This window comes from Protopterus annectens, chromosome 5.part1 (assembly GCF_019279795.1).
Source record: "Protopterus annectens isolate FY-2018-M chromosome 5.part1, PAN1.0, whole genome shotgun sequence".
NCBI classification, from domain to species: domain Eukaryota; kingdom Metazoa; phylum Chordata; order Ceratodontiformes; family Protopteridae; genus Protopterus; species Protopterus annectens.
This window is the reverse complement of record NC_056736.1, coordinates 269,322,242-269,348,959: the sequence shown is the minus strand read 5'-3', so window position 1 is coordinate 269,348,959 and position 26,718 is coordinate 269,322,242. Positions and strand designations below refer to the sequence as shown.

The 26,718-nt window shown below is 38.4% G+C and overlaps 1 protein-coding gene across 1 annotated transcript in view; it reads left to right on the top strand.

Moving 5' to 3' along the window:
• Window positions 1-1,389: 1,389 nt before the first annotated feature.
• The window catches only part of LOC122803366 (sodium/potassium-transporting ATPase subunit alpha-1-like), a 577,066-nt gene continuing 551,737 nt past the window's right edge, over window positions 1,390-26,718 (top strand). The window contains exon 1 of the mRNA XM_044072943.1: window positions 1,390-1,515. Coding sequence (XP_043928878.1) covers window positions 1,480-1,515 — 36 coding nt within the window. The 5' untranslated portion in view covers window positions 1,390-1,479. The remainder of the gene's footprint in view (window positions 1,516-26,718) is intronic.

Here is a 26,718-nt window from a genome sequence, read left to right as displayed (position 1 = left end):
GGCTGATATACAAGCTTCCTATTGGTCCATTGGTTGCCTTGTAGGTCCACTAGTCAAAGGCAGCAAACACTAGAAGTCACTCATTGTGTTGTGTCATTTTTCAGCTGATCAGAAAATCACAATGTGCTTGTGACATGCTGTAGCATGCTGTCAAATACTAAATAATCTATAGTGAAAGCAGATAACTTTGATGCAACCAGTGTATCCCACATTAGTTTCTAGAATGCTCCATTTGTTGCTATACACAGTATTGAAAAGACTTGGTCTCTGCTGGAATTTGCAGCCATTTTAAACACATATACACACATATGCATACAAGTCCACAAACACACAAACAAGCACACATATGTGCAAACACACACACACATGTACAAATACTTATAATCACACTCACTCACACACAGTTGTGCAACTACATTGACACACAGAGTGTTGAGTATCATTATCCATCTTGTGGCAATTCCGTATGTTGTGTTCTGCCAGGTTCATACAGAAATGAGTAGCTGAAGTCAACACTGTTTGACATACCCCTCTATCTGTAGATCCCAGCACAACGGGGAACCAATATTTTTGGTCATCTCAAGCATTCTGGTCAGAAGTGGCATTGAGAATATTTTCATTCAGTGTAACTTAGTATTATAAAACACAGTGGAACATCTCATTCTACAATATCTGCCATCTGCTAAGTCACACAGGAATGTTATTCTTACTCAGTTTAATTTATAAATTCTACAGTAAAAATAATGCAGTCATTAGCATGCAACTCAAACATACTTTGCATGTACCAAAAAAACTGGCCTTTCCCTTAAGGGGTTTACCACCATTCCATGAACCAGAAACAATTTATTAAGATATATAGTGAGTTCAAGAACTTTCTATTATATGTAAGACATTTTTGAACCTCAATTTGTTTGCTTTTACATTCAAAATTTAAAATAAGAACAGTTTATCTGAAACTTGTGAATGAAATGATTAAAACAAAAATGTTGATGTGATTTAATATTACTCAAAAATCTTTGTGGTACAGTGTTTAAACTGTGCAGCAGTTTATTTATCAAATTAACTTTGAAAGGAGAAGGGGAGTACAAAACCATACAAAATAGTAGTTGGTATTCTGTAGCACAGAAAACACAGAGAAAGAATGTGAAACACATTCACTCACATAAACAAAAATATTTTCAAATTACATGCATTTTATAGCACATAGTTTCAGTGCTGCTTGTTTGCTAAGGTCAGGTTTACAACCACAACATATTACCAGGATAATGCAGAACATACTAGACCCATCTGTGCTGCAGTTCTAAGGTGACAACATCTATTCAAGGGAGGAGCCTTCAGATGTCATTTATAAAAGGTAAGAGAGAGTAAAATATCATTGACAGATTCAAGGGTTCGTGGCTGGAGGAGGGGAAAAGGCAAAAACACATTTTTCAATTTATTTTATTCAAAATTAGTATATTCGGTAAAAATAAATCAGCAATGTCAAGACAGCAGAAATCCAATATGAGAAAAAGAGTAAGTGTTTTCTTGCAGGAATATGTGCTGCTGTCAACTAATTGTTGCATATGTTATCTGTTTTGTGTGTTAAGGTGTTGCAGTTACCATGATGGCTTATTTACTTTGGTTGTCTTGTAGATATTAGTTTTACTGTACTATAACACAGAAAGTTATGTTTTGTTTTTCTTTATGTGTCTATGTACCTTTAATTGGTAGATGGTGGTGCTTTTTGGGTGTAAGCAACAAACACCCCAACTTAATCAAAGACAGATTTCCCTTTGCATTTATTTATTACTATTTACTTACCTTTATTCAGGAAAGTTTGTATTTTTATATCAGGCTGGGTAATTATGGAATGTTGCTTGTTGACATGTATACTGTACTTTATCAAAAACTAACAACATATGCCGTGTTAGCAAATTACTTAACGAAAAGGTGGAGTACAGATTCAAATAAAGGAAGTAAAACATGTCACTAAATCTGGGAAGAACACATTCACTTTCTAGAGGGTAATGAACCTGAAATGTAGAAAATGTTACTGAACATTTACAGTACCTGAATGTATATTTACAAGGCATCTTGTACAGTGTGGACAGTAAATGTGTTAGCATGTCCCTGTTACCTGACAGTGAATGAAATAATTATTACCACTTCAAAAGTAATTGCTTCTTCAATCAGTCTGCAGTAAAGATAGACAGAAATACCTCTCAACTGTCCAGATTTTTGCAAGAATGTTCAGAAAATGCATGATAACACACAACTTGTTATTCTAGCAACTTTCTAAGTTTATAAGAGCAATATTTAAAATATGTCCCTATTTTGGGGCATTTGTTCCCCCATTATTTTAGGCTTTGCCCACCTTTCTTGTGGTAAGAGGCTGAGAGCTATATGGACAGACATAGCAGTTAAAAAGAGACCAGGGCAAAATGGATGTGTCTATCCATAAATGGTATCTTGTGTCTGGAATTTCATATTTACTTCAATACATCTGCAACATTTCTCTTGAATATATCAGCAATGAACTGGGAGGGAGTAGTAAATGGATATCTTTCTGTATGTTGCACAAAATACTGAACAACCAACATAGCAAATCATTGTAAAACCAGTGACATCACCCAATTTCATCTGCTTTAGTGCTTTGGTTTAATATCCTCACTTCAGAAATGTACTTTGGCTGCAAGCTATTACTGCTGTAATGTTAAGTGAGCAAACCGTGGCAATCATATTTTTTTCTATGTAGCACATACCAATGGTTCTAGTTAATTAGTTATACTTGCCTGCTTCTCAGGGACATACCTAAATGATTTCTAACCACATACTAGCATGTGCCATTTTGAGAATGCTTCTCCCTGTAAAGATTATCATCCAACCCACCCTGGGGAGAACATGTTTCCAAACAGTTTACCTTTCCAATAGTGAAAAAAAAATCTTGAAATAACACACAACCCATTTAAAAAAACAAGGAATTTTGAACAGGAAGAAAAATCTGTTTATTAAAATCTTTGTCTTAATAAAAATCATGTCAAGTCTTTCAAATTTTAAATTTTAGTTGTAATGTGTCGCATTATATAAAATATTTAATAGTATGTGGTACAATTAGCACATGCTATTATTGCATGTTACAGTATAGGGTTGTTAGTATATCACAGCAGAGAATGCAATAACCAGATTAATATTTGAAGTGATTTAAAGCATATCATAGATTTTTACCAAAAATGACCATATGGCTAAGCTGAGGGAAATATTTCTAGAATATTATTACTACTATTTTTACTAATACCACTATATTTATAGAATATTACTCCTAATATGAACAAAATTTCACAAAGCCCTTTCTCCTGAGACATCATCCTCTTTCACTTTTCAAAAAAAACACCCACAAATAAATTTAGGGGTATTTCTCAATCTCAACCTACTCTACTAACTCTAAAAACTAAACTTTATTGCACTGACCCTAAATTCCCCATCCTTGTACCTAAACTATGGGAGTCTATTCCCCACTCATATCCAAGATGTCCAGAAGTTACATGCAACCTGCAGCTGTCTCTCTCACACACCTTTACCCCTATTTCATCCTTCCTTATCTCTTTGTCAGCCACTTTACTTACTGCCTCTAGTTCATCCTACTTCCCTCTTCTCTTTGCATGTCTCTCTCATCTCTCCTTTCTGCTCCTCTTTCCTCTGCATGTCTCTCCCACCTTTTCTCTATTTTCTCCCAAGGTATCCTTTCCTGCAGCTATACCTCTCTATATAACAATATGCAATATGCTGCTACCCCTGTAGCATGAGGCATCTCAGTCATTATGGCTACATCATATCCATAATGCTCTGTTAAGCATAACTCCAATTTTCCCTGGATGTTATAACATTGTCAACTGCTTCTTGGACTAAATGTTGCAGCATATTCTTGCATCTATATATTTGTTTTGTTCCCTTTTTATGGGATCCTATTCACCTGGTGTGTGCCTGGAAATGGTCAATTGATATCAGTGTACTACCCTGATTAAAATATATAAAGAAATAAATAGAATCAAGTCATCCTAGTTGTTTTTCCAAACTAAACTTAAAGCAGCATTGTTAACCAGATCTATAAGTCATTACTCACGGTTTTAAATTACTTAACTGCCAGCTCTCAATGTCTTTCTCTTGTACTCTTGTTCCCACTCTTATACAACTCTGTAGCCTATTTGCTCTGCTGTGATCCCCCTTTTATTACTTTTCCTTCGTTGACAACTGATACTTGTCATATTCACTTATTTATTTTATTATATTTATTTAGTTATTGACATTTGATTACTGGGAAAGTCGGCCTTGGTAGAAGTCTATTTTCAGTGGAGGCCTGAGGAGATAAGATCCAAATTATTACAAAAGATTTTAAGAACAATAATTTTACTATCTTTAAAAATAAAACAAAATCATCTGCTGTTTAAATATTTATAAAAAAATTAGAACCAACATAAAAACATTGATTAAAAATCAATACAAGGTATACGACAATCATTTAATATTTAGAGAAATTTTAGACAGTTTGTAGAGAAATTAAGGTAAGTTAGTGTAACAGAAATAAGAATTGCAATATGAAGTGAGGGAAAACAGGCATATGGTATATTTAGAGAGGAAGTCAGGGAAGAGAATTTAATAGAAATAAGGAAGGAAGTAAAGAGAGGAGAGTAAGGAGGTATAAGAAATGAAAAGGTACTAGTTCACATTTAGGGATATAGTTTATCCTGGATATGAACAAGAACAGAGACAGATTTTAGCTAGGAAGTCTTTCAGAGTGGTTTGAAAGATGGGAGGGAGGGTATAGACCTCATGAAGACAGGTAAGGAGTTCCAGGCTTTAGCAGCCTTGTACAAGTACAGGCAATGCCCAGTAGATTTGCTCTGTTTGTAGACAGACAGGAGTTTTTGGTCACTAGATCTCAATGACTGACCAGGAACATAGATCTTTTTTAGGGGTGGGCAGACAGTTGGACACTGGATAACTTTATAGTTGGTAAGAAGTTATGTAAATTTTAGTTGATGTCTCAGTTCTAACCAGTTTAAGCTTTTCAGTGCTATACAGTGGCGGGCTCTGAAAGGGGCATTTGCTGCAAATTTAGCAACTTTGTTATAGCATTGTTCAAGTTTTAATTTTTGGGAAGCCTGGAAATTAGCAAGAATGAGAGCGCCATAAAGAAGAGTGGGGAGGAGATAAGTAGTGGTACTTAGACACAAAGTCTATGATGAATCTGTAATCACTACATTTTAAATATAGTTTCTTTTCACAAAGGGTCTAGTATAACCTCTTTGTATGTTTTTCTATCAGTTGATATGTTTTTGGTGTTTTTTCCCTGGGTCTCTGCTGAAAAGGGGTCTTGCATGACCCATCCATCTTTTTGTTGTTACTAGGTTTTGCTACACTGATTTATTACAATTAAAATTCTGTAGCTTCACAAAAATGGGAAAACATAAGAAAAAAATAATGTATTACAGCTAAGGCAATGCTATATAAGGTAGTGAACACAATTTTACATTTTAAATCACAACTAAATGAAGTAAATACATAACTAACAACTAAAGAAGCCTCAACCATAAAACTAAACATTAGGGGGGAAAAAAACGGAAATAGACTTTTTTAACAATTGTTGGAAAATACTTTAAACTGCTTTAGAACTGCACTGTCAATTCCTGACATGTGCTTTTGTGAAGATGTACTGATAAATGGTTATTGTTCTAAGTAAACAATAATAAAAAAGCACACTATCTGCATTTGGCCAGTCAGCAGAGAGACTTTTCATTGTTTAATAATGTATATGTGCCATTTATGTAGAGAGGTGTCTGCATTGGGTTGACAATGCACAGTGTGTATTACCAAAAGAGTGAAACAGGCCACATGAACAAACAACACCAATTTTGTTGCTCATGGCAAGTAGTTGTTTATTATTACTAAGTGAAGTATTATTTTAAAAGAATATATTTTGTATATAAACAAGCCTGTTGCATGCTGGTGCCATTTTTCTGTATGCCCATTTATGTTGTGGATCTCAGCTAGATAATGTGTGCACGTGAACACTTTGCACAGCAACATCCACTTAGTTTACCAGTACAAAGCACCATTTGGCCACAAACAGGTTCATAGGTAGTTACCAAGCACGCAGTCCATAAGATGATTAGGAAGTCCAGTCTTTACTCTCAATTGCCACAGAGCATTGCCTGGTTTAATCACTTGCCAAGAGTCACATAGGGACATGTAGATTAAGGGAATCAACACTGGTTTATGGGAAGCAGCAAGTTAACAAACCATAGCCTTGTGTCTATAGTCTTAAACTTGGTATGTTTATTTGTAAGCATTTTTGTGTTACATTTCTTCTACAGTACCAAGAAGGAGTCATGGTGAATGTCTTCCATTTTGGAGAAATAGAGTTGGGCTTATTTGTGCTTTTTAATGATTTTTCTCCTGGTTTAATTTCTGAACTTACTGTAGGTCATATGATGGTCATAAGACCAATTTCACTTTAGTCAGTGCTAGCCATCTCTTTTCCTGGCTGTAATGCAGTTTTACTACCAGTAAGATGACAAATCAATTTCCCCTTTCTGTTTAATATTTATACACTTGTGTGATCATTTTTAAAATTTGGTGGTGCAGATACTTTTGCCCTGATTATGCCTCAGATGACCAAGGTTTGAGTAGTGGCCTGGCCTGTACAAGAGCAAACAGGGATAGAACAGGATAAGTAGAGAGTGACATCTGGCCCATAGAGGGAGGATTGGCACTGTCTTTCTGCAAGTATCCCACCTGGAGAAATGCATGAGACTGCAGGTCTCTCACTAGGTATGTAGGGGGGTTGCAGGAAGGAGACAATTTCCAAAGCTGTGCATGAATTCTAGTAGGATTTTTCTAGCGCATATCAAATACAAGCACAAAGTCACAAAAGGCAGTGTAGCAGGTACTGGATGCACATTCTGACCAAAACAGGAAGTTTGAGGAGCTTTAAAAATCTAAACAGTGCTGGATGATGGCAATGAATCCTGGTGTTCACCCCCATCATGCAGTGTCCTAGGATGGGGAATGGATGAGCTGATAAGGGATGGCATCTTCACAGTCTATAGAGTTGGAAGGAAAGTTTAAAAAAGGGATGATAGAAAGATTAGTCAAACATTCCATTTTATTCTTTTTAAAAATACTTTCATTTCTGGATGTCATTAGAGGTGATTATTGTACTATTTTGCCACTTAATAATTTCAAGTTGTATAACTGAATAATGTTTTTATGTGTTTGTTTTTCTTTGTGAGTAATGGGAATATCATCTAATGAACTGAAGAATGCACAAAGTAGCCTATTTCCCTTGGTCATTGATTGTGTCAGCCACCCACTGGTTTATAATATTGTACGAAAGCTGTGTAATATTGCATTTACATTAGCACATTGGGTGGTGGTATGACACTAAAGCATTTGTCAGGACACTCCACCACAGACTGTAACAACTATTTTGATTAGACATTTAACAAAACCAATTTCTGCTCCTCTTAAAGAGTATTCATTTTTAGTATAGTAGTCACTCTGTCACGATCCACTCTCAGTTTTGAATCGCAGCTGAGTATGAATAAACAGGGCCTAAATTACTTTGTTACCCAGTCTGGTAACATTATAAGAACATAACTGGGCATGTTTTTACAGATTCTGATAACCAGTCAGTCAGATAAGTTAATTTAATTATACATGTGTTCACTGGGTAATCACACTGAGTTCATAAAGGCTGTTTAAGTTTTTAGTGGAGACAGGAGCACAGGGGAGTTGAGTCAATTCTTATTTTTTTTTCTAAAAAAAGTTATTTAAAACATTGACTGTAAGAGGACATGACTTGTCAAAAAAGTGGTATAACAGTTGACTGTTGAATGTGGTAATTTTGTGCAACTGCTAAAAACTGCATCCTGCAAGAGTATATGCAAGCTCCTATTGACACCTTGTCCCATAATATGACAATAGATGCAAATGAACTAAGCTAGGGTGTACGTAAAGAGAACAAGCATAAGGGACAGAGTAATAATGTTGTCAGGAATACTGAAAAAAAGAGAATGCCATTACAGTGCAGTAAGCTTTGAAATGTGGATATAATGTTTTAAGTAAAACAATGCTACTCACGCAATGCATATCTTTTTCCTCAACATTAAACTAAAACCTTCACTTCTGCAGTAAGTTCACCCACAAAAATTTCTATGCCCATAAACATATGCTCAGATGTACCAGGCTTGCATAGATATTGAAACTCATCACCCATTACTTCACACAAACATACACAAACGCACCACACGCACGCACATACACACGCACATGCACACACACATACAGAAACTTACACCATCACAACCATCAACTCCCTTAAGTAAAATGTCATACTGAATACATACACAAGGAAAATGAAGAAACTCATACCATAACTTCTATCACAACTGCCAATACTATTTTCCTTCTGTTATTCATTGGCTGAAAGCATGCATGCGCGCGCACGCACACACACACACACACACACACACACACACACACACACACACACACACACACACACACACACACACATGTACCTGTACTCACACACATGCATGCTGTATATACAGACACACACACATGCCAATCACCATGACAAACACCTTCCTAGTCACTGGACAGGACAGATTCAGTTCTTATGTTGGATCTCTCAATCACACCTTCTGTAACTCAGCCATTCATAAAACTGGACTCTTATGCTGCTCACCCATATGTCTCTGGACTGGGATCATAGTGTGGCATGATCTATCACGGCTGTGTGCATGTGCTCTCTCAGGCACTGACCTTACCTCTATGTAGCAAAAAGAATGGGGGTGAATAGTAATTACCACTATCTGTGCTTGTACCATAACGATACAGGTATCCACACTAAGTTATAAAGTCCCTTTGTATGGACTCCACAGATCTTCCTGCATAACTTCTGTGGTCAGCTACTGCACTCAGCATCCATACTGTTAGTTCTCCTGATAGATTTTCCACCATCTCTGTGAGTCACACAAGTTGCTTATACTTCTAGGGCAAAAAGATACTTATATGCTTCCTGCTTTAATCAATCAGTCAGCTCCTGCATAACATTCTGTGATAAATTGCTTGCAATGCACAGAAGACAAACTAGTTTACATCACAATCACAGAAGATGCATGAGGTATAAATCCCATAAGAGCTGGCTTAATCTCTTCAAATATTCCATATATTTACACAAGTATCTACATGACAGAATAATACAACATATGGGCATCTTACTGATAGATTTAACCTTCCTAATTATTCTTTAAAAAGCTAGTTTAAATCTACAAAATAACGCACTATGAGACCTTTTCTACATTTAATAACTTCTTCCAAAGTAAGCACTAATGAACTTTTATGTACTCCCCAGGATGTTTGGTTACTAGCAGTTTACCTATGATACCCTACAACGGTCTCCATTAACATTCTATATGGCAGACATTGTCATGGCTTATTTCTTATTTTGTTGTGTTCAGTTTTTCATTCTGGCAAATTCTGAGGTGCTTCACTAATGCAAGTGCCACATTGATACTGAATCAGTGTTTAGAGATACGGTGTTCTTATTCTTACTCTTATTATTTATTGTTTATTAAATAAAATAAATCTGTTTAAATTGCCTTTGGCAAAATACATGTATTCTTTTAGTCTGTAGTGCTGTATTAGAGAATGCGTGATCCAAGCATGAAGCTTTTGAGTTCTGGGATCCGCTTGGCTAAAGCTCTGAATACCACTTTTAGTGTGCAAGGTTTTACAGAAATGAACAAAGGTTTTACAGAAATGAACAGAGTGCATATTGCTAATTGGTTACCACAGAAATTAGTTATAATGTTGTACTGCAATCAGTATGCGGCCGAAGTACACTAGTCTCCTGACAGCTCTATTTTGTCAGATTTCTAATGTTTATCACCAATATGTTAATAGACAATTTGGTTGCACAAGAAGTAAAGAAAATATCAAGGAGGATTAGCCACAAAATGTGATGTAACATGGATGGCAGACCTAAAGTTCAGTGGTACTTAACAGTAAACAGTAGGACAGATTTGAAAATAATACCAGTTTAGTTACTAAAATGCATCACCATTACGTTTTCACCTCAGCTACCTGCATAAATAGCTGTAGGTAACATCTTTATCCCTATTACTGTATTTTGGAACTAGGTATGCCTATGATTTTTTATTATTTATGAACCATTCCCATTTCCAGTAAGCTACATTCATTACAAAGGAACTCAAATATGCAATAGATATATCAGACAGATAAATTAATCTTAGAATTAATTTACTAATAATGTGACTGTTTTAATATTATTGCTAATGAGCAATGCTCTTCACTTAGCTGGCTCTATGGTACAGGACTCACTGAGACCATAGGACTCAAGTTCATATTGCAGATCAGGCACTGGAAGAGCTGGGTGTGAGAGCGGGAGTAAGTGGCTTGTATTGGCTTCCCTATCATGGTAAGGTGAATGGTGATTTCCTCATTGGTAGACTGCTGCCATGCAAGTGAAGTCTTGCATATCACAGTGGCAATAGAAAGGGGGGACATAACCTGGCATTCACAAGACAGTTATGGCAGCCCTTATTGGTGTTTATATGGAAGCACAGACACACATACACACACACACACACACACACACACACACACGCACACACACACACACACACACACACACACATACATGCACACACGCACACATGCACATACACATGGCAGGAAGGCATAGGAGGCTTTCATAGTGATGGGAATGCTTACATCACCCCGCAGGGGCTGCAGCTGGGAATATTAGCTAAAAAAAAAAAAATTCCTAATGACTGCCTGAATGATAGCTTCTGCAATCTGCTCTAACCTCATAGGCCTTGTGGTGAACAAACAGGGTCGATCAATTTTCAAGGATGAGCGATGTTCCACAAGCAGCAGGTGCCAAAAATGTCCTTTATGTGATGAACTAATGTTCCATATTGGCCATACCAGTTCCTGAAGTAGATGTCATATTTTGACTGTTGAAACAAAAGTGCTCAGATCTGCTTATTTTAAGCACATAGTTAATAAAACTGTATCTTTCTCTGAGTAAATTGAAGAAGGTCAACACTCTACTATTTTGCCAAGCATTTGCATTTTGTGTGAGAATCTTGGAGATGATTATATCAAATAGCAGGGTTTTAGGCTGAAGGGGCTTGATACCACATAAAATACTAATTTTGTATACAAATCTGCTCATACTTTTCAAAGGGCATTTTTATGCATTCAGTTTGGACAATCCAGATGAACGTTTGCTTGAATTATGAAATAAGATTAAATATTACCAATGTTCTTATACTCCCCTTCCAGCAAGACATATCAGTGCTACAACAGGAAAGGAAAGGAATGGAAAGGGAAGGAAAGGGAAGGAAAGGAAAGGGATTGCAAATAATGTTTCGAATGCTACCCCAGTTCAAATTATAAAAGAAGGGCTGAAACAGATGAATGATTTATTGCTCATTGCAGGATGGCAGAACCTAAAACATAAGGATGGTGCATTTATGTACCTCTCTCTCTCTCTATCTCTCACACTTTCTCATTTCTACTTCAGAAAAGCTGAGGTAAGCCATAAGCAAAGACTATTTTGTTTCACAGATGATAAGATATGGTTTGCATAATCAACAGTTCTTCCTCAAATAGCAGAGACTGGATCTCAAGTAGTGATATGCTATATTTCATTGCAGAGTCAAAGAAGCATTTGAAATACTATAAATGTTTTAGTGTTACCTGGTTTTGATCCCTTAAGATCAGCTGCATGAAAATAGTCATCTATCCCTCTCAGCTTAGCTGTATTCTCCAGGTAAGATAACTGTTCTCCCTTCTCAAATACACACATACATACACACACACACACACACACATATATATATATATATATATATATATATATATATATATATATATATACACACACACACACGGATTCACTTTATATCCTAGAAATACTGAAATGTCAGAATTCAGTATTTTAAGGCTATAAAGTCGAAACCTGAAAAGAACGAATACTGAGAAGTGCGAAATTCAAAATCTCGCACACCGGAGATTTTGAATTAGCGCTTCTACTCCACACACACACACACACACACACACACACACACACACACACACACACACACACACACACGCACACACACCTTCCTCTCCACACACAAACACAAACTCTCTACTACATAAAAGCAGGGGTGCAAGCCACCCTGCACCCCCCCATGTGGAGGGCTGCGCCCCCCTACTTAAATATCCTAACTCCGAGGTCGCACATAATACAAACACACACAAAACACCACCACACAAACTACATTCTCCATGCACACACACATCACAGCAACAAAACACACTAACACACACCACAGTCCCTACCCAAAACCATTAACAAATAAACACTTATCTGAATCCACAACCACAGCAAAACACCAGAAGCACTAATTCAAAATCTCTGATGTGTGAGGTTTTGAATTCCGCGCTTCTGAGGTTTCATTGTTTTCAGGATTCCACGTTATGGGCTCAAAATACTGAATTTTGATATTTCAGTATTTTGAGCTTCTAAATGTAATCCATATACACATATACAGATACACACACAAACAACATAAACTAGTATCGAGGAAATGTTTTCAGCCTTAAGGGTAGTACACACTTTCCTTAAGGAAGAGCAAAGAAAGGAAAACAAGGAAAGCTAGCTGTACAGTAACAATACTGGCATACAAATTAATAAAACTGACTATTGCCATAACTTCTTATGTAAGATCCATGTCAAAGATCACTTGCATTCTTATTAAAGATAAGAAAACTTGCACTGTGACATTGCAGATGATAATTTTAACTTCAGGACTGTAATGTCTTCTTCAATGTCTGTAGTGGACTAGCCCCACACAGAATACACAAGTTTAAAAGATACATTGGTTACAATACTTTTGATATGACAAGGTTTTCAAAAAAACAGTATTTGAGCTTCTCATACAGAGGTAGATTTGAGATTTAGTTTCTAATTATGCTCAACATCATACAGATAATTGTTCATATTTGTCTTACTTCTTTTACCAGGCTCTGCACTTGCAGTTCATAATATATATATATGTGTGTGTGTGTGTGTGTGTGTGTGTGTGTGTGTGTGTGTGTGTGTGTGTGTGTGTGTGTGTGTGTGTGTGTGTGTGTGTGTGTGTGTGTATACAGATGATCAAACAGTTTATATGGTCCTTGTATTAATTAGAGTACTAGACAAATGTAATGACATCCCCTACAGGCTTATAGGCATTGAAACTGGTAGGTTCTTACTGCCCTGCTTCATGTTACGTGTTTGACCTAAGTTCTACACTGCTGGGGTAATCATGGCCTTTCTACTAAAATCTGCATAACTAGCAACAAGTTTCACTGTAAACAGTGGCCATCCTTGTCAAATGCAGAGTTAATTTTAGAAAGACTGCATGGTAGTTATGAGGAAAGCTAGACAATTTCTATTTGAACAGGTTACAGGTCAGAATTCCGCAAAAGATGGTAGTAAACAAAACTGGCACTTAACATTTATAAAAGTGCAGCTATATTTATTATATTTTTTTCAGAATATGTTAAGTTTTTGGGCCCAGTCTGAAAGTTCTACATTATGTAATGAAGTAGGAATGGGGTCTATATTACTATGTCGAAAGGGCTGTTCATCAAATGCCCTTTCATCAACACGTAAATACCGAACTACCAAAATCTCGAATGGCCACATAAGTGATTTTTTCTCAGGGAAAAAAAATCACTTGGCCAACAACAAAGAAAACAAACTCTCACAACCCATGAAGTGGGAAGCTTTGGCCCCCACACACACCCCTGATATGGGGTGCTGTGTCCCTCCAACTAAATATACCAACTCTGCGATTGCACTACAGTGGAGGAAAGGGCAAATTTCCAACAACAGCCAAATGATTTTTCCCCAGGGGAAAAAATTTGCTTATGTGGCCGTTCGAAGTTTTGGTAGTTTGGTGTTTACATGCTGATGAAAGGACGTTCGATGAACATCCCTTTCAACAACATAAATGGAACCCGTAGGAATGAATATCACCATTGTCACAGCTAAATGTAGGACCTGGTTATCAGTATGTATACTTTTAAAGCTGTTGCCGAATTTTGTTTTTATTGCAGTATTCAGGGATTTATTTCACTGTTTTTCAAGCTAATATTTATCCTTTTTCATCAGTACAGAACTCCTAAATTTCACATTACAAAAGGGCTGAACTTGAACTAACAAACTTGCCTTTCATGATAGATATTTTTGTGAACTTAACAGGATATGAAACTTGCCATGCCAGCTGTAGCACAGTATAAATAAATGTAAAGTCACACACATAGTAGCAATGTTCAAAAATGTATTGAAAAGCAATCAACAACGGACTCTGGAATTTTGTTTCCAGACAAATCTATACTAGAACCTCAGCAAGTCCGCCTGATACAATTAATTGTTATGTCAGTAAACTGTAGATTATTGCATACAAAGTATACCCTGATATTAACTTCAGTCTCAGTCCTCTGCAGGTAAAGTACATCATGAGATCACCTAATTCTAACACTCGTCTCATTCCTTTTCAAATAATGTACATCAGAGTGTAGCGTGATACTAACCTCTGTCTTATTCCTCTTCAAATACACTATATCAGAAGCAGACCACTTGAAAAAGTGAGTTTATAGCTTTGTTTGCAATCAGCGTACTTTTCGATGAACTGACATTAATCGTCTCACATGCATTCCTGCATGAGTAATATTATCTGGTGAAATTAAATATTCCCAGAATAATCAGATATCAGGTTTCCTTTTAACTATTCAGAGCTTTTTGTATGCTAATTAATAGTGTGTGAGCAAACTAGGACTTTAATATTGTGATTATTTGCCTTCTAAAATGTAACAGCTTGAAAAAGGCATGTCTAGCAGCTTCAAGAAATATTTAAACATGCACATATTTTGAATCAGCTGTTGAAATGTTAAACTGTAGTTCCAGATGATGTGAAGAAATTATGACAGAAAGCAAAAATAAAAAAAGCATCATATTATTACAAAAAACAGCAATGTTTGTACATACAGATACTTCAATGACAGGGTGTATTTATACTCAAACACAAACAGCTACAATGGTATGAAATGCCAGATGATGTCAAAACAAATCATATTTACAGTTACAACTGAAGGTCAGCTGAATCTGAAGCAATGCTGAACTTTCCAGATATTATTATAACAAGTGTAGACAGTCAGTCCTTAGTTTATCAAAATGGTAATTCTTTGATTATTTGCCAAGAATTAGGGTGTGAAAGGGAAGGACAACTTTTCTCCAGTCTGATAACCTTAGCAATGAGGAAGGAAGACAGCAGTGTTATGGGCACTGATATCCTTCAGCGCATGAGTTATACTGTGAATTTTGAATAATCTCTCCTAAAGTGTGAAAACTTTTATTTCAACTGCACAAGCAGCACTAAAGATTCATGTCATAATGTTCTGTAATCATGTAGGAGGGCACAAAGGGTGGATGGACCAGAAGCTATACCGGTTGTACCCTGAGCAATGAAATTTAAATCTTGTAATCTGAATAGCTGAAAATGTGTGAGGTTGATTTCTTGTGCATAAAAGATGTATCACAGTATACTTAAACCTTGTCAGGATAAGTTTTTATCATATTCAATATACTGAAGTGGTGTTCCTAATTTTCTGGATGTGACATCGTACCCATATACCTGGGAATATGGGTAGATTCAGCTATGAGTTTTTCTAACTAATTGGCAAATTTCAACTAATTGGCAAATGATAGTTACAGAACTATAGGTTGTATAAAAAGATTTATAAAGTCTAGGAAATCAAACATAATGAAGTCATGATTTGTTAGTTACATTAAACCCAAACCTGAGTATGGAATAACAATATGGAAATCCTATAGGAAAACAAGCATGAATAAACTGGAAAGAGTAAAGCGGAAATATACCAAGGCCATCCATGGATGTGAGAATCTAAGTTATTATGAAAGACTAAAATGTCTGAACTTGTATAATGTCTCTTACAGATATCTAAGAGGAGATCTTATTCAGGTATATAGAGCATTTAGAGACAACTACCTCTGAGAATGTTTGGGGTTATCAAAACGTACTAGAGAATCATCAGATAACCTGTACAGAAGATTCCCTAGGAATGAGAAGTGTACTGCTTGGTTCTATGAGGGAGCAGCTGATGCATGGAACAGACTACCAAATTACATTAAAGCAAGTACTAGTTTAGATATTTTTAAGAACAGCCTGGACATTTATTATGGGAACAAGTGGTTTGGTATATTGGCAAGCTAGAAGGGGATTAATGCCTGTTCCTGAAACATTTGTATGTATGTATGTATGTATGTCAATAGGGTCTATATTACATATTCGAAGTTCCGTAGCTCCAAACACCTAATGGTCGAACCATTATGTTCGAAGTTACAGAACCTCAAGTATGTAAAAAAAAAAATAGCTACACAATGGACCAAACAATAAGTTGCTGTAAGCAGGGGGGGCAAGCCCCCCCTCCGCACCCCCCACATGGGGCGCTGGGCCCCCACACCCCCCGATACTTAAATATACCAACTCCGAAATCACACCACAATGAAGTGAATGGAAACCTCCGCTTATGGAGATTTCCATTCAAACATTTGAACTTTTACAAATTCGAAAGTATGATCTCGAACATATGTGGTTCGAACTTGTAGAAGTTCAACCCATGTAAATATAATGAGTGCATTTATTACTTGTGCATCTTGGTCCTGGGTAAAGACCTATCTTCCTAAGATTAATGCATGGGTCACTGTGGGGTTAGACAGAGACACTTTGTCTGAGGCACAATGTGCTGTCTGGTAGCCACGTGCACTGTCTGGTAGCCACGTGCACTGTCTGGTAGCCATGTGCACTGTATGTTAGCCACTTGTTGCCTATTTAAAAAAAAAAAACATGATGTGACAAACCTTCAATACTTTCATTGATGCAACTCAACAGGGCCACTGTGGCTCATAGTTAAATGCTAAGTTATCAGTTTGCAGAGCATTACAAGCCTAGCCAGTAACCAGCAGTCAGAATCAAACCATGTATTAGACCTTAACCATTATATCAAACCCTCACCCTGCATTTTATGGCAGTCATAAAATGCAAGGCTTTGATAAATAATGCACTATGACTGAGCAGCTACTATTTTTTTAATGCATACGTCAGCTTGCTTGACACTAAGACATGAAGTAATTGACAGCTGGGAACTGTATAACATTATTTAAGGGACAGCATAGAATGATATGTATTAATCCTTCTTTAAGCATGTCAAGTCGATGACTAATTATAACTCATGTATTTTCTGTATAGAGTTATTTTCCCATCTTAATTCTCCAAACTATTATTTTATTGCTTAATATCTTTATTGCTCACTGTCATATTGGTAAGCATACAGATTTCCTGTATTACTTTTTTTTCCACAGTTAAACTACTTCCCAACTATAATTAGTGCAGTCCTTTCAGGTAGTCCATATCTGATCATCTACTGCTGCCGCTCTGTCTCTAACTCTGTGTTTAATTTAATATTTCGAATAATGTGTTGCATTATTTTTCTGTTTCATGCATTCTGTAATATGTTATGCTGTACCGATGTATCATACTATTATTTTGTTGCCTTAAGCATGCTGTAATATATTAAGTTGTAGCAACGATTCATTCAGGCTATATTGCCCTCTTTTTTTATTTTTCCTGCCGGAGAGTAGTATTTCATTGTCTTTTATTTCTGGTTTTAACCATGTTTCAGTAGCGAGTAGTATAACTGAGAAGTGATAAACATGTTTTGAAAGCTTGAAGTTTATTGCAAATACTCCTGAGGTTCATATTAAGGAATAGTAGATTTGATCCTCAGATAGTCAGGGATGTAAGAGCTGCATGTTATATGGTGGAGTAGGTGTGTGTATTTGTAAGCCTGAGTTGGAATATATAGCTCTGCGAAGTTTAACTTTTATGGTAGAGTGTTGAAAAATGTAGTAACTATTACATTTACTTTTTATCTTTACCATAGTCCTTGGTGTTGTGATTTTGAGTTTAAGGAGTCTATATGTCTAGAGATCAAAGATGCTGAATAGATATAATTCTGGTGATATAAAAAGAAATAGACCTGATATGTTTAGGCTGTGTGAATGTGGGTTAGTGGGTGATACAGCGAAGGGTTTAATAGGGTTGTGGTATCATACTGAGTGTGCTAGTAAGTTTAGTAATAACAGGATAATGCTTTGAATATAAACCATTGTTGTAGGAATTGAAAAGAAAAGTTGAGATGATGTAGAAAGTTAATCTATATGATGGTATAAAAGTACAATAGGGAGTTATTTAGCAGATGATGTTTGCTGTAGGCTGGAGTTGAGTGACTGCTGAGTGGGAGAGTAATATTATAATCAGCAGATGTTTTAGGCAGAATAGGTGGACTGATGATAAATGGTGACAAGACTGTATTGGGTAGAAACAACTTAGCTGTTAGAAAAAGTAAGAAGGGAAAAACATTTGTTCTGTTAGGACTGAGAACAAGTGGCTGGAACAGGATGCTATATATAGGTGAAAGGAATTAAGGGAAGAAATAGAAGAGAAATGTGGTGTGTGTGTGTGTGTGTGTGTGTGTGTGTGTGTGTGTGTGTGTGTGTGTGTGTGTGTGTGTGTGTGTGTGTGTGTGTGTGTATTTGTATGATAAATAATCAGTAGCAGGCAAATTAGTCTAGCACTTAATACAGAGGAGTAAGACTATGAGATGTTAATGATCTGTTTCCTGTCGTCTAGAGTTTGATTCAATCAGCCTCCATTTGCCTACTGCATGACTCTGAGCAAGTCACTTAACCAAACAGCACTCTGGGTAATTAGAAAGCTACACAGAATCCTCCAGGAGCTCCTGAACAGCATGCCTATTAGCTACTTAGGAACTTAAAATAACCAAAAACATAAACTCCTCATATATGAAGAAAACCAAGCAAGACCGTGCCAGCAAATAAGTATGCTAGTCATCATCGTCGTCATCATCATCATCAACAATCCTCTTGGGTTCAGGGTGTCACATCAACATTTGTCAATATGACCAAATGACCTAGAGCCAGTGCTTACACGGCAGACTGTATTAAACTGATATTTTGGAGAAAGGAAGTAAAAAAAAATCATGCAGATAGATGTGAGCATACCTCTGAACTGTTACAGATTTTTGCAGAATGTTTAGATATTTGCCTCATGTTTTTCATCAGTTTCTCATAAAACTGGTTTTCTGGCAAATCACTGAGGATTGAAATAAAAAAATAATTGCAGATATTTAAGTTTCAGACTTCATATTACTCAGAAAATTCATGCTAATTCAAATCTGTTGTGCTATTAATTTCTAAGTTTGTAAGAGCAACATTTAGAAAGTGTCTCTATTTTGGGGCCTTTGTCCCCCCATTATTTGTGGCTTTGTCCAGATTTCTTGTTCTAAGAGGTTGAGAGGTATAAGTGAGGCTATAGCATATGACAACTGAACAGAGCTGGCTGTTGGTCTGGTTTTGATATTTCCTTTCTACATCAGAAGCCACAAACAGCAAATAGCATAAATGCTAATAAACAGAAAATAACATGGTTCTGTTGACTTGGGCAGAAAAAAGAAAATAAGGTTTGGACATAAAGACATTTCTGAGATGACAGAGGATAGTCAGTGAATTAATTCTATGGATATACAACAAGCTTCATAATGTAAACAGTAAAACATGACATTCTTTGATATAATGATTAATTGCATGTTATTATGTATTCTAGTATATTATATTTTAATTACTAACCAGTCAATTTAAAAAAAGTGCTTGTTATATTTAGCAATTTACCAGAGGAGCCTTACATCATTAGTTCAAATTCTGAAGACTATATAGGTTTCAGAATTGATACTTTTAAGAGTTTACAGTTCTAGGATGATTTCCATCTGACGGATTGCTGAGCTGTTAGTGTGCTGAACACTGCAGCTAGAACAGAAAATGCATACATTGTTTAATGAGGTAAGTGTGTGGGAGCCACAAAAATAGTTTTAGATGTTAAAATGTCAAAGAGCTGCAATCCCAATTGCAAGAAACAGAATCATCCCAAAAAATGCTATAAATGTAGGTAACCTTAAGTGTTTTTTTTTTATCTGTTGAAAGTATTTATGCAATGAAATTTTTTAACTGGAGCAAATACTTGAATCTTTTACGGTGCATGTCTCAGATCATCTTCATCATTAACACAAAGTAAAAGAGCTGCTCATTAAAACTTCTGCAAGGTAATACCATCAGAGGCATCTCATAGGTTCATAGGTTCATACTAGGCTATCTGCCCTGGGGCATTTATAAGCCTAGCCCGATTGTGTTTGGCTTATGCCATCCCTTGATTTGAGTATACTGTGCCCATTTTAAAGTTTAGTTTGCTGTGCCTCTGTCTAATAGTGACACGGAAGTAATCCCTGGGACAAACCTATGATCCCCCATCCAATCATCAAGATTCTTCTTGAAGAGAGTCAGTGAGGTGCTCTGCCTAACATGAATTGGAATTCTATTCCAGAGCGAAGGGAGCCTCTGGGTTATGAATCTGTCCCTCCAGCATGTTCTATTTATTTCTGTGCTGAGGTTCAAGTCCCTCGAGCGCGTGGCTCTAAGGGATTTAGATTTACTGAGGTGGAGCATGTCCATTAATTCTGGGTTGGAAATAGCTTTATATGTCAGGCATAGATCGCCTCGAAGTAGGTGGTATACAACTGAGTAGAGCTGGAGTTTTTTTAACCGAGCAGCATATGGCATCTGTTTGAGTCCCTTGATCCTCCTGGTGAGGTACTTTTGGGGTCTTTCTAATTGCTGCAGGTGTCGGGTAAGGTACATCCCAAAGGGGGCATTGTATTCTATGATGGGCCTGATGAGGGATGAATAAAGGGGCACGATTACCTCTCTTGATCTAGATGTGAATCCTTTCATGATGAGGTGGGCTATGTAGAAGGTCTTTCTAACCACTTTGGCAATGTGGTTGTCAAAGGAGAGATTGCTATCAGCTTGGGTCCACAGATCCCTAATTACTTTCTCTGTACTTAATGGGTTACCACCTATGTGGTAATTTGTGGGCACATTGTTTTTGCCAAAGGGTATGACTATACACTTTTTGGCATTTAGCTTTAGACCATGGCTCTGGCACCAGTTATCCATCTCTGCGAGACCTTTTTGAAGGATGTTTGTGTCAGCTGGAGAGTCAATTATGGCGCCCAGTTTGCAGTCATCTGCGAACTTGGTGAGCCATAGTCCTCCCACGTTGGCCTGTACCTCAGAAAAGTAAATACCGAACAAGAGAGGTCCCAGGACAGAACCTTGTGGGATGCCACTTGTGACCGGTTTTGAGTCTGACATGGCTCCAGCAACTCTGACTCTGTGGGTTCTGTCTTTGAGCCAGTTTGCAACCCATCTTGTGACATAGGGGTTTATATTTAGGCTGGATAGCTTATCTGTGATGCCCGAGTGGGGTATTGTGTCAAATGCCTTTGCAAGATCCAGATAGGCTGTGTGGACTACCTTCCCTTCATCTATGGCCTTGGTGACTGTTTCGAAGAAGTCGACCAGGTTCAAAAGGCAGGATCTGCCCTTGACAAAGCCATATTGGGTAGGATCTAGTGTCTGTAGGTCTCCAATGTCTTTGTTTATGAGTTCCATGATGATCCTCTCCATAGCCTTGCAGACTAGGCTAGTCAGGCTTATGGGGCAATAGTTTCCAGGGTCCATAGAGGCGCCACCTTTGTGGAGTGGGACCACTGTTGCTGTACGCCATTCTTTGGGCACATATCCTGTAGTGAGGCTGAGATTGTACAGCAGTTTTACTTGAGGGATTAGTTCTTCTTGGAGTTCATGTAGGACGCAACCTGGGACGCCATCTGGTCCCATGAAAGCAGTGTTTTTTTGCTTTGGAGAGGGCGGCCTTCACCTGAGCATCAGAAATGTTTGGGAGGCTGCACTCTGCTGGGATAGATACTTGCTCTTTTGGGGTGGGGGGGTGGAGAGGTTTGCACTGAACCTGTCTGCCAGAATATTTGCGATGTCTGTGGGTTCAGTGTATTTTTTGTCATTTAGAATCAACTCAGAACAAGTCTGGGAGTTGCATCCCAGGTTCCTAACATAACTGAAAAAAGCCTTATGATTGTCTTTAGTGTCCTGTGCAATTTTTCTCTCGAAGCTGGCCTTGGAAGATTTTATGAGGGATCGTAATTTTTTGCTAGTACTGATTAGAGATGCCTTCCCTTTTAGGGATTTTGCTCTATCATGTAGTAGCTTCCTCCTTCTGTTGTGCAGTTTATTTTTGGTGCGGCCCACCAGACTGGATGCCTGCCTTTGGATGATTGGGTCTTGATTTTGTTTGGGATAGCATGATCCATGCATTCCTGGAGATGTCCGTAGAATGCATTTATATAGGATTCTGTAGTTTGGGCCGTAGTTTCCACTGGCCCTGGGGCCTTGAAGGATTCCACTTCGGTTTTGAGAAGTGTGAAGTTCGCTTTTGAGAAGTTTTTCACTGTGGTTTTCTGGGCTGGGGGTGGGGTCGGGATGTGGATATCCAGTGAAATTAATTTATGGTCTGATCTTACCAATGAGGGATATACTTCTGGTATGGAGCATAGAGTCCCCATGTTGGTAATGATCAGGTCTAGTATGTTTTCCCCTCTTGTGGAAGTGGTGACTAGTTGTTCCATAGCATTTGAGTTTATAAATTCCAGGAACCTTTGGGCTAAGGTGCTGGGGCTTGAGTAATGCTCCCAGTTTATGTTTGGGTAGTTGAAGTCGCCCAATATAATGGTGTTCGGATAGATCTTCATGTTCTCCAATGTTTTCAGGAAAGCCGAGTGGGATTCCTGACTTTGAGAGGGTGGTCTGTAGGATGCTATAAACTGAAAAGCAGTCTTGCCCACTGTCAGTTGCACATGGATGGTCTCCGATACTTTGTGCAATGCCACTAACCTGGAGGTGTGGATATCCTTGATAAATATGGAAACTCCCCCTCCTTTTGTGGTTCGGTCCGGGTTTTGGGGCCGAAAAGCATGATATGAGGTATAACCTGGTAGTGCTAGGGTGCTCTCTGGAGCCTTGAACCAGGTTTCTGTCACTGCACAGATATCAATGTTCTCCATACTGAGGAGAGCTTCAAGTGCGTGCATCTTGAGGTTAAGACTTCTGGCGTTTAGCAGCATTACCCTTAGTTTCTCGTTCCTTGTGCTGTCTATGGAGGTGGGTTTGACTTTTGAGCCTTGCCTAAAAAAGGCACTATGGGGGTGGCAAGAGCCTTTGCCAATATCCGAAAGCCCAGGGGTGACAGGTGCAAGCCATCCCTAGCGAAGCAACGTGTCTTGTTGAGCATGTCATCCCAGGCTGACAGACACTGGATCCCCTTTGAATGACACCAAAATTTTAGCCAATTGTTAAAATCGATCATTTTGTCTTTATACTGTGGCATCATTCTAGGTGAGGGTAAGATGCTGCTCAAGGTCAGGGTCATACCGGCCTGGGCTACATGATCAGAGAGCTCCTCTATGTCTCTTTTCATGTAGTCGAGGGAGGTACGTCTCAGGTCATTCACGCCAGCATGTACAATGACTGAGTCATATTTGTATTTGCTTTGGAGTGACCTGAGTGCTTGCGTTATGTGGAGGATCCTAGCGCCCGACAGGCAGCTCACTGTGACCTTCTCTTTATTCAGCCTGGTGAGCGGGACGTCAGTGTGTCTGACAATAGAGTCACCTATTACAAGAGTATCAGGTGTGTTATTCAGCCTTAAGGGCTGTGACTGCTTGGCACACTGACTTTGTGTGCTATGTGTTGTACGTGTTTTGTTTTGGGGTAGCATTTGCTTGGATGTCTGCTTTGGAGGTCTCTGCTGCTTAGGTAGATTTTTATTTAGAGCCTCTGAGTATGTTTTTGTGTTTTTATGTGTTTGGTTCGCTGTTGTGGTGGGACTATGTGATACTGGAATTGTGTTGTGTGAGGTTACCTTCTCCTCCTGACTGGTTACACCAGTTTTGAGATGAGAGAGCTCATGTTATGAAGTATTATGTACTGTTCTACTGATACACTGGCTTGAGTCCTAATAAAGAAATCCAAATTTCATGCATTCTCTCTCTCTCTGTCACTCTCTGAGGCTTGGAAAAAACTTTAGTTGTGGCATGAGCAACAGTGCTGGCTGAGGCAATAAAGGTGCAACTTGTGCATCGTAAGTAAAGCAAAAGTAAACTGGAAAATCCAGAAGATATATGGCATCTTCCTTGTGGTGAAAAAGTAAAACAGTCTTTTTGCATAGCCTCTTTCCTTACTAGTACTGTATATGAAATAGCGGTAAGATGTTTAGCAGGTGAATGACCAGTGAGTGGAGGAATACATGTGGGTCTCAATTAACTTTATTAGTAAAATGCATCATTTGACTTATATACCATAATATGAATGAATTCCTGTCATGAACACTGAAGAAAAAATAAGATTAAGAATAAGATTAAGATTCAGTAATGAGAAATATGACTGATGTAAGTGGCAGCCCTACATTAAGTAATATATATAGGTTCATAGGTGAGTACTAGGCTAATGGACCTGGAGCCAACACAAGCTTAGCCCAAGAACATACCCAGTCGTCCTGTTGCCGGATGTTAGTTCCTTGTACCCCTATCGAGCAAGGCCGTTGAAATGATCCCAGGGCTGACTTTCAAGATTTTTCCTTGAAGAGGGCCAGTGAGGTGCTCTGCTTGACTTGAATGGGGAGTTTATTCCAGAGTATGGGTAGTCTCTGGGTTAGGAACCTGTCCCTCCAGGAGGTTCTGTTTATTGTGGTGCTGAGGTTGAGGTCCTTGTACCGTGTGGTGTGGAGGGATTGAGTCTTTTTCAGATGAAGCATGTCTAATAACACTGGGTCCGACATGGCTTTGTATGCCAATCAGAGATCACCTCTAAGTAGGCGATATGAGATGGAGTATAGCTGTAGTTTTTTGAGTCTGTCTGTATAGGGCATGTGTTTGAGTCCTAGGATCCTCTTTGTGAGAAATTTGTGTGGCCTCTCCAGTTGTTACAGGTGTCTAGTGAGGTACATGCCAAATGGGGAATTGTACTCTATAATGGGTCTAATGAGGGATGAGTAGAGAGGGATTATGACCTCTTTCTTCCTGGATGAGAAACCCTTTGTAATGAGGTGTGCCACATAGAAAGACTTTCTAACTACAGTGGTAACATGGTTGTCAATGGAGAGGTTGCTATCCACTTGTGTCCCTAGATCTCTTATCACAGCTTGGGACTTGAGAGGGTTACCATCAATGTGGAAGTTCGTGGGTACCGTGTTTTTCCCAAAGGGGATGACAATGCACTTTTTGGCATTGAGCTTAAGACAATAGTTCTGGCACCAGTCATTGGTGTCTGTGAGGCCTTTTTGTAGGATGTTGACATCAGCTTGCTAGTCAGTGATGGCTCCCAGTTTGCAATCATCTGCAAACTTGGTCAACCAGAGTCCTTTGGTGTTGGCCTGAACTTCAGAGAAGTATATACCAAGCAGGAGAGGACCCAGGACCGATCCTTGTGGAACGCCATTTGTGACTGCCTGGTAGTCAGATTTGGAATCTGATACTTTTACCATGTGGGTTCAGTCTGTGAGCCAGTTGGCAACCCATCTTATGATGTAGGGGTTGATGCCTAGGTTGGTGAATCTGTCAATGATCCCTGAGTGGAGGATAGTGTCAAAGGCCGTGGCCAGATCGAGGTAGGCTGTATGGACTGCCTTGCCTTCATCGACCGCTCTGGTGTCAGATTCGAAGAAGTCTATCAGGTTGAGCAGACATGATCTGCCCTTCACAAACCCAAACTGTGAGGGATCTAGGGTTTGGAGGTTCCCAATATCCCTATTTATGAGGTCTATAATGATGTGCTCCATGGCCTTACAGATCAGGCTTGTCAGGCTGATGGGGTGGTAGTTTCCTGGGTCAGTAGTTGCTCCCCCTTTGTGGAGAGGAATGACTGTAGCGGCACACTATTTGGTGGGAACAAAGCCTGAAGTGAGGCTGTGGTTGAACAGGGCACTCAGGTGAGGTGCCAGTTCCCTTTGTAATTTGTGTAGCATACACCCAAGTATATTATCAGATCCCATGGAAGCTGTATTTTTGGCTTTGGATAGTACACCTTCTACCTGAGCAGCCATGATATTGGGAATTTGGCATTCCTTGGGTATTGGGATGGGCCCTTTTGGGGGTGAAGGGGGGTAAAGTCTGCACTAAACCTGTCTGCCAAGATGTTGGCAATATCTTTTGGTTCAAGTATAAGTGGCTCCATTGTGCAGTACCCCTGCATATTGTTATGCAGGTTCTTGATGTAACTAAAGAATGCCTTGTGGTTATCTTTAGCTTCTGTTGCAATTTTGTTTTCATAACTAGCTTTGGAGGTTTTGATTAGGGATCTCAGTTTTTTTGCTGAGACTTACAAGGGAAATTTTCCAGTCTTGGGACTTTGCCCTTTTCTGCAACAGTTTTTTTCTTCTGTTATAGAGTTTGTTAATGGCAGGGGACCACCAGATTAGCTTCCTTTTTTGGAGGACATGATCTTGGTTCTGTTAGGTATGGCCTGATCCATGCACTTGTGTAAATGCTTATACATCGCCTTGGTGTATGATTCTGTGATGATACATCCTTTCCCTGTTTGCA